This window comes from Protopterus annectens, chromosome 14.part0, assembly GCF_019279795.1.
Source record: "Protopterus annectens isolate FY-2018-M chromosome 14.part0, PAN1.0, whole genome shotgun sequence".
NCBI classification, from domain to species: domain Eukaryota; kingdom Metazoa; phylum Chordata; order Ceratodontiformes; family Protopteridae; genus Protopterus; species Protopterus annectens.
Window position 1 is genome coordinate 892,659,236 of NC_056748.1, and position 15,451 is coordinate 892,674,686.

The following is a 15,451-nucleotide window of genomic DNA, read 5'->3' on the forward strand; positions in this document are numbered from 1 at the left end:
TTATTTTCAAAAAATTGGCATATTGTCACAAAGGACAAATGGATCCTGGACATTATAAATAGAGGCTACAAATTCCATTTTCACACCCTTCCAAAATTGAGAGGCATGCCAAACCTGCCACACAATCAAAGGGCAGAGGCACAAAGGCAAATTACAGATCTCATAAACATGAAAGCTATTCAAGAGGTACCTACGCACGAACAAGGTCAAGGTTTTAATTCCAGGCTATTTCTGGTGCCAAGGAAGAGAAAAGATTGGAGACCTATTTTGGATCTATCCATCCTAAACACATTTCTTACTCGTACCAAAATTCCAGATGCTCACTCTACAGCAACTTCTTCCCATGCTGGGCAAAGGAGTCTTGGCTGGTAACACTGGACCTCAAGGAGGCATACCTGCATGTCCCAATCAGACAAAATTGCAGAAGGTACCTCAGATTTCTTGCAGGTTCAACCCATTATCAATTCTCTGCATTGCCCTTTGGCTTATCTACTGCGCCCAGGGTATTCACGAAATGCCTGGCATCAGTAATTGCCTACTGCAGACTTCAAGGGATACAAATATATCCCTATTTGGACGACTGTCTGATCCAAGTGGACAGCAAGCACATTCTTCTGAAACATCTGGCTTATGTAATAATGTTATTGAACTCTCTGGGATACACAGTCAACAAAAAGAAATCAAGGCTAATACCCTCTTGGAAGATAATTTTCCTGGGTGCCAATTTGGACACAAACACCCAAATGGCCTACCTCATGCCAGAGAAGCAGGGGCAACTAATTCAATACTTCAGAACACTAGCAAATTGCACCAGGCTGACTGCAAGGAAAAACCTGCAGGCTCTGGGATTCATGTCATCTTGCATCTTACTAATCCCATGTGCAAAGCTGCATATGAGGAAACTACAATGGTACCTGAAAAACGTATGGTCTCAACACAGCCACAGTTTGGAAACAATAATACCACTAATTCCATGTCTGCAAAAGGAATTTCTGTGGTGGGCTCAAGCATGTCAAACAAACACAGGTCTACCATTCAGCAAGCCTCAAGCAATTCAAGTCATCACAACAGACGCCTCGGACTACGCCTGGAGGGTGCACATGACAGATCGGTGCATTCAAGGCAAATGGTCCCAAAAAGAAAAGCACCTTCACATCAATCAAAAAGAAATACTAGCAGTAATAAATGCTATTATAGCTTTCAAGGACCTTCTACAACCAGGTCAACTATTAATAAGAATGGACAACACCACAGTTATGTGGTACATAAACAAGCAGGGAGGAACACATTCTAACCCCCTATGCAGACTGGCCATGTCACTTTGGAACATGGCCGTGGACTTACAAATGGAACTACAAGCACAGTACTTGCCAGGCAAGGAAAACACGCTGGCAGACAACCTAAGCAGGAATATGACAGATCCACACGAATGGAAGTTGCATCCAAATGTTTTTACAGAAATAATCCAAGAATGGGGAAGGTCAGACATAGATCTCTTTGCCTCCCACAAAAATCATCAATTGACAAAATTCTGCTCAAGGATCTTTCATCCAAAGGCCTGGAGAGTGGACGCTCTCTCTTTCAGTTAACATCAATGACAGTTTATGCCTTCCCACCTCTTCCTCTGCTGCCCAAAGTTCTATTGAAGACCAGAGCAGACAGACCAAAGATGATCCTCATTGCTCCGTACTGGCCAAGGCAACACTGGTACCCACTCCTGAGGAGCCTGACGCATTCCCTACCATGGACCCTGCCTCTAATGCCTCTTCTTCTGACTCAGCACAGCTTCAAAACTCTCCAGTCAGCTAAAAACACTCAATATAGCCGCATGGAAGATTCCTTAGCATCACAGCAGTCCCTACTCTCCAAGGAGGTGCAGGATGTCATTTTGGAGGCCAGAAGGCCATCAACTAGAAAAGCTTACTCTGCAAAATGGAAACATTTTTGTGTCTGGAATGAGAAAAAGGGCCAGGACCCTGGAAAACTGAATTTACCTCAAATACTACAATATTTGGCTGAACTGCTAAACAGTGGACTTTCTTTCTCCTCCATCAAAATCCATGCCTCAGCAATTTCTGCAGAATACAACACTGATCCACCTTTATTCTCTCACCCTCTCTTAAGACAGTTCCTCAGAGGGGCTAAGAATTTAAGACCTCCAAGGACACAACCAATACCTGCTTGGGATCTTAATTTCATTCTGTAAAAACTGACCTTGCCTCCCTTTGAGCCAGCTGCCTCATCAGATTTGCAATATTTGTCCTGGAAAACAGCTTTCCTTCTGGCTATCACCTCAGCTCGTAGAGTTTCAGAACTACAGGCTCTCATGGCTGTCCAGCCTTTTATCATCTTCCATCAGGACAGAGTTTCCTTACGAACCAACCCGTCCTTTATGCCTAAAGTGGTATCCAGGGTAGCTTTGAATCAGGCCATACATTTACCTACCTTTTATCCTAATCCTCAAAACAAAGGGGAGAGATTACTACATTCCTTGGACATCCACAGACAACTGCGTTATTATTTGGACAGAACAAATCCTTTCAGAAAATCAGAACAGCTCTTTGTGGCCTATGCGGTAGGAGCTCAAGGAAAGCCAATTTCCAAACAGACAATCTCAAAATGGATAGCCCACTGCATACGCTTTTGCTATTCCTTTCATGGCAAAATTGTTCCTACAGGCATTAGAACTCATTCCACCAGGGCCACAGCCACCTCTGCAGCCTTCCTCAGAGGAGTTCCTACCAAGGATATTTTGGAAGTAGCCACTTGGAGTTCTGTGCATACCTTCTCCAAGCACTACAACCTACCATTAATACTCCAAATCTAGAGCAGGTTTTGCCACTGCAGTCTTGCAGGGCATTTTGGCTCGTAGTTCCACCTAGTGCCTACCACCCTTTTCTTAGCTTTGGGATTCTACCCATCTGTTACGACTGCAGCTGTATGCACGATGAACATAGTACAGTTTTGTACCTACCATAAATGTAGATGTTCGAGTGCTAATACAGCTGCAGTCCAGGTTTCCCTCCCTCCTTCCCCTCTTGGGACAGGCCTATAGGCTAGCACATCCTCATACAACCTGATTGGGGTATTCATTTATGATGTATTTGCTTGCAACTACTGTTTTTTGATTATATTGCACTGCATTATTACACAAATTTATGTATTGCCTTCCTTCTGGGGGCACCTGACATCTGGGGCAAGAAAAACTGAAGAAAATGGCGTTGGCTGGTTCCTTTATACCCCTGTCACAATGACGTCAGGGAAGAAGCGACAACAACCGACGCTGGACCTAGACTTTGGAATTCGGCCGACCGAGGACCTGCCTGACGGCAGGAGAACCCATCTGTTATGACTGCAGCCGTATTAGCACTCGAACATCTACATTTATGGTGGTACAAAACTGTACTTTTCTAAAAGTGCATTTATAGATATTTACAATTTATTTACATATATATTTTTGCTCCCCATTACATTACCTTGTGGAATTTGCTAGGCATGTGCCTATATAAATAAGGAGACTAGTTTTAAACATCCAGTTACAGGTAAAATTTTTAGTTTTAAAGGGAAGGCCACTTGTAGGACTAATAATGTAGTTTATCTCGCAGAGTGTAAGAACTGCCCCTGTTTCTATGTAGGGATGACAAACAACATGTTTAAAGTTAGAATCTTACAACATCTGGGAAGCATCAGAAATGGTGATGACAATAATGCCTTATTCAAACATGTTAGAAAACATCCCACACATAATTTTTTATTTAGAGTCATTACTAATGTTAAGTTGAGTAGGAGGGGGGGGATATAAAACTACACACAGCATTAGCTGAAACAAGGTGGATAATTGAACTTATGGCCAATAGATCACCTGGACTTAATGATGTTATACCTGTAAAACCCACCCTATTGAATAGGCGGGTTTTTCATTAATTTTCATTGGATGTAGTAGAGTTTAAAATGATGCCTGTTTAATTTTGTGATGTCTGATGAAGGGTGTAACCCGAAAGCGCTTACACTGTGTTTTAGTATTGTGCTTTAAGGACTGAGTTTTTATTAAATACTCTCTTGGTTTGCAGCAGTGTCCTGTTGCTTTTTCGTTGTGTTTGGACTTTTGTTTAAGGACACAGGACTATTGGCAGGCGTGAGGTATTTGTTTGGATTATCCTTCTTTTATGCCTAAGGTGGTATCCGGTGTGGCTCTTAACCAGACCATTCACCTGTCAACATTTTACCCAAATCCGCAGAACAAGGGTGAGTGGATTCTGCACTCATTTGATGTACACAGACAACTAAGATTTTACTTACACAGAACCAAATCCCTAAGAACGTCTGAGCAACTACAGGTAGCATTTGCTACAGGATCAGAGGGGAAGGTTATATCAAAGCAGACTATTTCTAAATGGATAAGCCACTGCATTCATTTCTGCTATTTGTACAATGGTAAACCTGTGCCCAAGGGGATCAGATCACATTCCATCAGGGCCGCCTCTACTTCAGCAGCTTTTCTCAGATGGGTACCAACCAAAGACATTCTAGAAGCTGCTACTTGGAGCTCTGTTCATACCTTCACAAAGCATTATCATTTACCTCTCTTCTCTAAATCCAGGGCAGGCTTTGCCACTGCAGTCCTGCAGGGCCTTATAGCCGCTCCTAATGCTATTTAGTTCCATCCTCCCATCCATAGCTTTGGGATTCTACCCAAGTGTAATGACTGCAGCAGTGAAACACAAAGAACATAGTACAGTTGTGTACACTTACCATAAATGTAGATGTTCGAGTGTATTCACTGTTGCAGTCCAGGTTACCCACCCACCATCCCCCTTTCTATACCTTTTTTTTTTTCCTTCACTGTACTCATAAGCCTTTGTGGTGTATTTGCTTTTAGTTGAAGGTAACGTTTATATTTCTAAAAGTGCATTTATATATATTTACAGTTTATTTACATATATATTTTTTTCTCCCCATTTGGGGGGCACCTGACATCTGGGTAAGAAAAACTGAATAAAATGACGGCTGCATGCTTTAATACCCCCTGACGGCCTGACTGCATGGAAGAGGAGACAGCAACTGACGCAGGACCCAAGACTTTGTTATTCAGGCCGACTGAGGGCAACCTGCCAGCAGATTACCCAAATGTAATGACTGCAACAGTGAATACACTCTAACATCTACATTTATGGTAAGTGTACACAACTGTACTGTCTCACTACCCTCTTGTAGACCTTCTCTTTCACTGTTACTGGTACTCGTCTGTCACAAATCATTCCTGACACTCTTCTAGAGCCATTCCATCCTGCCTATACTCTCTTCTTCACCTCTCTTCCACACTCGCCGTTACTGAACTGTTGATCCCAAGTATTTAAACTCATCCACCTTCGCCACCTCTACTCCCTGCATCCTCACCATTCCTCTATCCTCCCTCTCATTCACACACATATATTCTGTCTTAGTCCTGCTGACCTTCAACCTGTCCATCACCATTGCAAATAAGAAAGGGCTCAGAGCTGATCCTTGATGTAAGCCCACCTCCACCTTAAACGCATCCGTCACTCCCACTGCAGACCTCACCGCTGTCACACTACCCTCATGCATATCATGTACCACTCTTACATACTTCTCTGACACTCCCAACTTCCTCATACAATACCACAACTCCTCTCTAGGCACCCTGTCATATGCTTTCTCTAAATCCACAAAGACACAATGCAACTCCTTCTGACCTTCTCTGTACTTCTCCATCAACACTCTCAGAGCAAACATTGCATCTGTAGTGCTCTTTCCTGGTATGAAACCATACTGCTGATCACTAATCACATCCCTTCTTAACCTAGCTTCCACTACTCTTTCCCATAACTTCATGCTGTGACTGATCAATTTAATCCCTCTGTAGTTACTACAGTTCTGCACATCACCCTTATTCTTAAAAATCGGTACCAAAACACTTTTTCCTCAATTCCTCAGGCATCCTCTCACTTTCCAAGATTTCATTAAACAATCTAGTTAAAAACTCCACTGCCAGTCCACCTAAACACCTCCAAGCTTACACAGGTATGTCATCTGGACCAACAGCCTTTCCGTTCTTCATCCTCTTCATAGCTATCCTTACTTCCTCCTTGCTAATCCACTGCACTTCATGATTCACTATCAATATACAAATAGCGATTTTTGCTTTAAAACTGTTTTCCAACTTTAAGCATTCCCCCTATAAATATATTCAAGCAATAATAAAATTCCTTGCTCAGTAAGTCACTTCAAAGCCTGAGGACAATGCCAGGCTACATTAGTTGTAGTTCCAGACACCAGTAACTTTCTTATCACTAACCCGCCAGCCACTTTAGTCAGTTATGCATCTCTCACTGGATGTCCTTAGCGCTGCTGCAGCTTACTGTAGAGTAATAACTTCATTGTGATCGACATTAGGTTATTAGACACAGAATCATAGGGTGTTATAGTAAAATATGCTTCTTACAATCTATGCATAACAAATACTGAAATAAGTTAACAGCTGTGCATTGTTAGACACAGTGCTATAAACAGACATAGCAAAATAATCTTTTATTAACTGCTTGTATTTATTTTTTAACATTGTAGTTACATCAGTACATATCCAGTAAGAAAAAGATGCAAAACTCAGATAGGAACAAATGTCCTACCACATTAATTTTCAAGATCTCGTACATGCTCTAGACTTTAAAGTCAACTTCTGCCATCCTTCTTATAAATGTTCATCAGTTGAAATATCCCAAAATAAGAAATTATTTAAATTATCTCTTAAAATGTATGGGCTGTTACTTGTCACTTTCAAAAATAGAAGCCCCTTTTCAAAGGTGTATACCATTCAGAGCTAGAGAGAAACTGTAGATAATTCTTGCAGTATTGACTTATGAGACAGAGAAGCATGGTAAAGAACCATGTTGGGTGTAAGTTAGCAGAAATACTGAATAAGTTCTGGTTCGCAGCATTTACAAAATAAATTAGTTAGATATCTGAATTAAGCAGACTTATTTGCAATGTTAAGACCATTCATGTAACACAATTCCAGCAAAAATTCCAAAAACTCCACATGTATTAAATATGGACAGCGCAGTGGTGCAAATTCTTGACTGGAGTGCCTTCTGTGAGGAGTTTGCATGTCCTCTCTGCATTTGTGTGGGTTTCCTCAAGGTGCTGCGGTTTCCTCCCACAATTCAAAGGCATGCATGTGAAGCGTTTCTGCCCGGGCCTCCGCTGAAAATTGGCTTTGTTCCAAGTTAGATTTTCCCAGTAAACAAATGTTAAATAAATAAATAAAATATTTAGGGAAGATGTAAATCATCACAGACAGAAATCCAAACAGCAACACTAATTTCCATAGACTTTAGTCGTATAACCTGATGGCACCTTGTGGAAGTAAAACCAATTAATATTAAGTCTGGTGACTTTATTTGTATTTGTTGAATGGAGAAAAGCAATGAACCCACATAGACCTTTTTTCACACTCAGCCTGGGAACACACTCTGGCTAAGTGACTTGTTCAGAGTCGCAACAGGTAAATGGAGACTGAGAGAATCAAACTCTGGTCTTCTGAAGGCAGCTTATTTATTACCTGCTCATAGCCTTATTCATCTGCACTAGCCACCAGACTTCCTCATTCTTTCTACTTTTACACAAACATATTACATTCAAATAAAAATTACTCTGAAATACAAACATGACACCAGGCTTAATTTAATTTATTGTTTTAAAAAATGTGAATTTGTTTTATTCATGCTTGCAGCTGAAGCCAGTAATGAGAAGAAATACAGCAGTTTGTAGTAGTCTGTGCATTTACATTTAAAGAAAAAATTGTGGCACTGCTGTTTGCCACTTGTTTGTAACAATTTTTTTTAGAGTGATGGACTGTATCCAGGTAGTAGAAGAGGGCATAATCTTCACATTGGAGAAAGGAAAACTGTAGACTTTTAAGTGAGTCTAAACTCAGGATTGGAAAAGTACAACAGTTTCTGAATAAATGATTCTGTGAGTTTGTCTACGTTATTTCAGCCACAAAACCTGCAGGGTGTTAAGAATTAAAATTAATAGGAAGCAAAATATTGTCTTTCCTCGTATACTGTTTTGCTAATGGAAAAAGCTGTTTATCATCCTTGCTCTTTTCCAAAAGAATCCGAGATTCAGAAAGAATCCCAAATGCTCGTGTACTGCATACTGCAGATAATTCAGTTTACATGATCACGTAAAAATCATGTAAAATGCGATTCAGAGACCACTTTAGCCTCAGTGAAAACTAAATTATCAGCTAATTTGCATGTCTCTGAATCACACTTAAATACCATCAGTGCTAAAAGCACTTTTCAGAGGTATTACTACTAGTAGCCCATGCATCATGTTGGAAAACCCACCCCTATTCACATGCACACTTTCATGCACAGACATTTCCTCACATTAACAAACCCCAGACTCGCAGACACACTCAACCCCCCCACCCACACATACATCTGTGATGTCAATCTCCTACCTAACCTCCCAACTCCAACCACCCAGGTAGGCAGGCAAGCACAGTTATCTAGTCCATGCATACCCTTGCTGATATGCGCACACACACACACAAACACACACCACCACCTGTTTGTTGATCTTTGCTTAACTTATGTGCAACATGGTCTCTCCCACTGACAGTAATGGAGGACCATAGCATTTTGTAATTACCATGGCCAGTCATACTATTTCTTCACAGCTAAGCAACTGACTGGTTAGACAGTGTAAATCACTTACCACTGGCATTTCTGAGGAAGAGCGTGTGGCTAATTAGCATTAGCCACTCCCCTGGTCTGCCTCATTATCTTACAGTATAGCCAGCAAGACGGCCCTTTGCTGTCTAATAATTATCTTTAGTATTTTATATATATATATATATATATATATATATATATATATATATATATATATATATATATATATATATATATATATATAAATATGCAAAATGTACAATGTTAGGTGTAAAAGGGAAGTGAGGAGAGGCAAGTGAAGCAAGGATAGAGGGAATGTATGACAAGGAAGTGTTAGAGAAAAGTAAGTTAAAGTGAATTATAGAAGAAGGTGCAAGTGAGGAGAAAGGAGGGTATGAATGAGTAATGGTTCAGGCAACATTTCTTGTTAGGAAGCATGTATAGTTACTTCCTGGTGTACATGACTTTTCAGGAGCATCCTGAATGCTGGGTAGGGTGGGGGTGAGTGAATGTTTGAGATTCAAATGCGGAGGACTGTGACTGAAAAGCAGTGGTCTATACTCTGTAGTTTGTTTCTTGAGGTAAGAAGTGAGGGGCTGTCCTAGGAGATGCATCTAGGGTCATAGCTTTTTTTTTCCTTTGTAAGTATATTAGCAAAAGTATGAGAAAGTATGCAAGTACTGGAATTTATATACAAAAGATGCGAGTAGGTGGATGCCTCTTTGTCAGCCAGTTAGCTATAAGAGCAGAGCAGCAGTGCTCCAATTTTAGGTGTAACTGAAGTGAACCTGCATGTTATTTAAGGTTGCTTGAAGGGATTTCAGATTTATGGCAGGAAGTTGAGACATAAGACGAGGGAGAACATATTCTAGGACATTTGTACCCCTTTTCCTATAGCTGCTTTACCCTGAGGGATGAGGAGGAGAGCATTTTGCATTCCTAGAAGAGCAGAGCATTTGTTTTCATGATGTTAAATGTGGAAGTCTAGGTTTTGGTCTAGACATACTCCTAGGTATTTGAATTGGGAGGTGATTTCTAAATATTCTTGAATATTATACATCATTGTGCATTGACTGGTGGTTAAGGCAGGTTTAGATTTTGTAACCAAGATCAAGACTTTTGTTGTGTGATTAAATTAGACAACTGGTTAACATGAAGAAAATGAAAAGGCAAGGACAAAAATTGCAAAACTCTAGTAATGACTGGAAACTAAATAGCTGAGTAGAAATTTAAAGCAGACTAAGTCTTGTAAAGGAACCTCCATAGTAACTGTTTGTTGGATTATTTACAGCAGTTAGATGCAGCAAGTTTGATACACAAGCATATTTTAGTCCATGTAATTGTGATATTGCAAGAAAATAGCACAGAGGTATACTGCCTTTTTTAAGAAACTGATAATACACTTGTATGTTTTATGACTTGTATACTTCAAAACTTCTATGATGTCTAATTGTTACAACACACAATGAACTGTGGAAATATGCATTAAGTATTTTACTTCAGCATTGAAAGACTAGCTGATTATTTGACAGTGTTAATACCTTTTCCAGGTTTATGACTGTGAGTTGGAGGATGTTCCAGAATTTTATGGTTTGACCGATTTCTGCAAAACATTCAAATTGGAGAGAGGAAGAACTGAAGATGATGAGGATGATCCATCAATCGTGGGAGAGTTTAAAGTAAGTAGTATTACTGTCTTGATGGCATATGTTGCAAATTTTAGACTGTCTGAAAGATATTAATTTTAATATATTATAGTACTGTCCCCGCAGTATTAGCAAATTTCCAGTCGGATGATTGATTTTGGCCATCATGTTAAGAAAGGTTTATTCTCGATCTGCTTACTGTTTTCCCACCATTAAGCTATGCTCATGAAGTTAAACATGTTGCATAACTTTATGATGCTACATCAGGTCTTTACATTTTATTTATTCTTCTTAGGTTTATAGGTGAACACTAGGCTGAGGACCGCAGGGGCCTTTTTAAACCTAGTCATGCATCCCAAATGTATTTCATAAGAGTAGGTGCCTTAAGATTATTGTAAAGGGTGTATATAGGCTAGGGTTTGGGTGCTGGTGCTCTCCGTGGCTTTAAACCATGCCTCAATAACTCCACAAATGACTGCATCCTCCAAAGTGAGGAGAGCTTGTAAGGAGAGGAGTTTTTTTTGTTTAGGCTCCTGACATTAAGCAGTTGGTTTTGCTATGTCAGAGGTTTTGCCAGCTTGGCATTGACTAAAAAAGGCACAATGAGGGAGAAAAATGTTATAGGCAATAATCAAAATTCTAGCGGGGGGGTCAAATGCAGACTGTCCCTGGCAGAGACATGTGGTCTGCCATATTTTCCAGCGAGGACTGTTGTGGGTCAGCAAGTTTAAAATCTCATGAAAAATGTACAAAACATTGTAAACAAAGCAAATCCAGATATATATATTAAAGAAACTGTCAAATAACGTGCAAGTGCTTTTGTCTCATAATTTAATGAATCTTCATCAGCGTTTTTGTACATTTTTCATGGGATTTTAAACTTGCTGACCCACAACAGTCCTCAATCCAGTTTGCTGTTTTTGGTTTGTTTTGTGGCCTTTTGATTTGGTCTGCCATATCTTCCAATGCTGACAAATACTGTACCCACATGGAGTGACACCAAAAACAAAGCCAGTTACTAAAATCAATTCTCATCTGTTCATATTGTCACATCGCCCTTGGAGTCGGTAGAATGCTGATCAGTGTTAGGCTCATACCGGCCTGCAGCAGACAGTCCAAGAGATCCACCATGTCTCTCCTAAAATAGTCCATGGAGGTACATCTCAGGTCGTTTAGACCCACATGATCTATAACATGAGTCATACTGGTACTTGCAATCGAATGCCCATAGTGCATGCATAATTTGGCAGATCCTGGCCCCTGATAGACAACTGACCATGACTCTCTCCTTAGGACATGTGTGTGTCCCACAATGGAGTCTCCTACAACCAAAATGTTGGGTTGTGTGGTGACATGCCTTATTGACTTAGAAGTTGAGACACTGTGGGCTGTGTCTGTGTGTGTCTTGTTTGTTGTTTTTCTTGAGTACTGTAGAGGTTGCTGAGGACACTTTCTTAAAGGTCAGTGTCTAGGAGGTCATTGTGGTCTTGATAGATTACACTTAGGGTCTGTGTGTCTCGTTCTTGCTGCGTGAGGTAGATGTAGTTTCCTGGAGAATTAGGTGGTTATCACTATACATGAGGCACTTGCTGCATTGTCTCAAGACACCCATATCTAACAATCTCTACGGAAAAGGCAGGGAAGTGCATGACCATTTCAGTGGGTCCTTGTGTGTCCTACAAGGTGATGATGATGAAGACGTTTATAGCTTTTTTGCTTGGTTGTTCTAGAAGTGTAGATCCTATCAAGACTGGGGGTGGGTGCTTCTTTGTGTGCAAACTAGCTGCCCTATGCACTGTCAAGTACTGAGGAATTTTCAGGGAAAATTTCAATTCTAGGTGTCTGTCTATGCAGGGCACTGCTAACCACCACTGTGCGATGAGCAGTACTATGCAAATGTAACTACTTTATACAGGCACAGAGAGCCTCAAAACAAACAGTCCAGCCTTCAGCCAATCAGCAGTACTCTTTAGGCTTTTACACAGTTGCTCCCAGCTGAGAAGGGTCTTGTTACCATCTCCTGCCACCAGTGAGCATAGCAAAGGCGACTTAATGTAAAAATACTATCTGGACCCCCAAGAAGCTGAACCTAGCCTAGTTACAACTAAGTGAATCAACAAACAGTAATAGCTGAAGCATTACAGTGGAGCAAGAAACACCACAAGTAAGACAAACATTATAATAGCACAAGTAATAACTTAAAGACTATAGTATTAAATACTCAAATCTGGATGGCTCTGGGTTCAGCACAAAAGTCAAATGCATTGGGAACATCAACTTTAAAATGCAGAATTCAAGTGCAAAACTCTATAACATGCACAAATATTATAACAACTGTAGTATAGATTTAGACAGAGTGTAAAACCATACTTAAAGATACCTGTCTAACAGGGAATGCAAATGGATTCAGCAGAAGATCTTTTCAGACAATGGTGTGGTAGCCAAGCAAGTGTAACGTTTTATGCTAAAATGAAAGAGTATATGGTTTAGTACTTGCTGCCACAGAACTGAGTTTTGTGTTTGTAAATTTGTAAAACACATGATCTTTGACAATGACATACTATGGTAATAAACCGTTAACCATAATCAGAAGTTGGAAGAGATGATGCTAGTCCCTGATGATTACCTGGCATGGTTGTCCAGTTTTGTCTGATCATTGGATAAGTTAGTGCTGTGCCACATATGCTGCCACCCTGAATACTGTTAGATGATGTGCGATAAGGCAGCAGTCTGGGGTTCAGGTAAAGGGGAGTGACTGACACTAGCTTACTTATATGGGGGGCAGGGGGGCTACTCCCCAACATATTATGTCCACCTGGTAGAGGTTGTCTTTAAAACCAAGGAAACAAATGGATCAAGACATGTTCTCTCAACTTTCAAGCATTGTGTAGCATAGTGGCTAGTTATGGATTCAAATGAAAAGAGGAAACAGTCATACAGTTGTCTCTGTCTGGTGATGCACACATGAGGCTGTAGGGGGAAGGGAGGCTAGGGAGTATTCAAAAAGTCTCCAGTCCATGCAGGATAACCTGCCATAATTCAAAACCCTTGTGCCCCTCTACCAACAGGATACTACGAAAGAGAGAGGAATGAATGGATCATTAAGCATAGGGAAAGGCGTAATGATTGAAAGATGGATGATAAATATCTAGAGAAAAATTTCCCATTTAAAAAGAAAACTGAAGTGTGAGCAACTGTCTAAAGACTTGTGACATAGTGGGTAGTTCCCCAGCATTTAGTAAGTGTACTCCCTCTATGACTTGGATGATTGCCGATAGCCATGATTGATGCCTCACTCCTCATCTACGTGTATCTTAATCTAGTTTTGTAAGAGCAGACAAGGTACACTCATGGAATTATAAGGGGAGGTAACTGACAAGTAATATAAAACATAGTTGTATAACTTACTGTAAAAAACATTCTAAAGTGCAGTTGTTAAACTGAAACGCAGAAGTCAAATAGTGAAAGTTTAGTAGATGTAGTGGGCAGACATCAGAAGGTAGATGATCATCAAATAAAATTATTCATTATGAATACAAAAGTTGACTTTATATCAGCATAAGTATTAACTTAATATTACCCAATCTGTCGAGTCTGTACTGATTGCTGATTTAGTCTCGTATCCCATTTACACTTTTGCTGTTATTTAGTTTTACACAAATAAGGACCCCGCATCTTGAGAATCTCTTTTTCTACTACTGGTCTAACTAAGCCTTAAATTTTTTTTTCCATGAGACTGTTGGAGGTGCCCAAGGTGTAGCTGGAGACATCTGGTATTGGGTCTTTTTGTTATCGTGCCCAAGGTGTAGCTGGAGACATCTGGTATTGGGTCTGTTTGTTATCGTGCCCAAGGTGTAGCTGGAGACATCTGGTATTGGGTCTGTTTGTTATCATGCCCAAGGTGTAGCTGGAGACATCTGGTATTGGGTCTGTTTGTTGTCATGCCCAAGATGTCGCTGGAGACATCTGGTATTGGGTCTGTTTGTTATCATGCCCAAGATGTAACTGGAGACATCTGGTATTGGGTCTGTTTGTTATCGTGCCCAAGATGTAGCTGGAGACATCTGGTATTGGGTCTGTTATCGTGCCCAAGGTATAGCTGGAGACATCTGGTATTGGGTCTGTTTGTTATCATGCCCAAGGTGTAGCTGGAGACATCTGGTATTGGGTCTGTTTGTTATCGTGCCCAAGGTGTAGCTGGAGACATCTGGTATTGGGTCTTTTTGTTATCGTGCCCAAGGTGTAGCTGGAGACATCTGGTATTGGGTCTTTTTGTTATCATGCCCAAGGTGTAGCTGGAGACATCTGGTATTGGGTTTGTTTGTTATCGTGCCCAAGGTGTAGCTGGAGACATCTGGTATTGGGTCTGTTTGTTATCATGCCCAAGATGTAGCTGGAGACATCTGGTATTGGGTCTGTTTGTTATCGTGCCCAAGATGTAGCTGGAGACATCTGGTATTGGGTCTGTTTGTTATCGTGCCCAAGATGTAGCTGGAGACATCTGGTATTGGGTCTGTTTGTTATCGTGCCCAAGATGTAGCTGGAGACATCTGGTATTGGGTCTGTTTGTTATCGTGCCCAAGATGTAGCTGGAGACATCTGGTATTGGGTCTGTTTGTTATCGTGCCCAAGATGTAGCTGGAGACATCTGGTATTGGGTCTGTTTGTTATCGTGCCCAAGATGTATCTGGAGACATCTGGTATTGGGTCTGTTTATCGTGCCCAGGTTGTAGCTGGAGACATCTGGTATTGGGTCTGTTTGTTATCAGGCTCAACATCTTTGCGATTTCCACTCCCAGTGGATGAGGGTATCCACTACATTGGCAGGATTTTAGAAGTTCTCAAAAGCCATGTGTATACTCTGATGAATAAAAGTAATAACTGTAGTGTAATTTTTATTCATGTTGCTGTATTACAAGTTAATTGATTGCCTTAATTTGTTATTCTTGCTTTATGTAATTGTTATATATGTTTTAATTGCACTTTTTTTTTTTTTTTTTTTTTACAAACACCTTAATAAACTTGACTTTGAACTTCACCATCTATACATGCCTTAGAGTTGCTTTCCCAAAAAGGTAATAGTCCTGGAGAAGCAGGGAGGGA

General features: G+C 40.5%; 1 protein-coding gene across 1 annotated transcript in view; it reads left to right on the forward strand.

The window, feature by feature from the left end:
* LOC122788744 (myoferlin-like) overlaps positions 1-15,451 on the forward strand; it is a gene marked incomplete at its 5' end in the record, with an annotated part of 518,429 nt that overhangs the window by 216,725 nt on the left and 286,253 nt on the right. Inside the window, 1 exon segment of the mRNA XM_044055638.1 lies at positions 10,253-10,381. Coding sequence (XP_043911573.1) covers positions 10,253-10,381 — 129 coding nt within the window.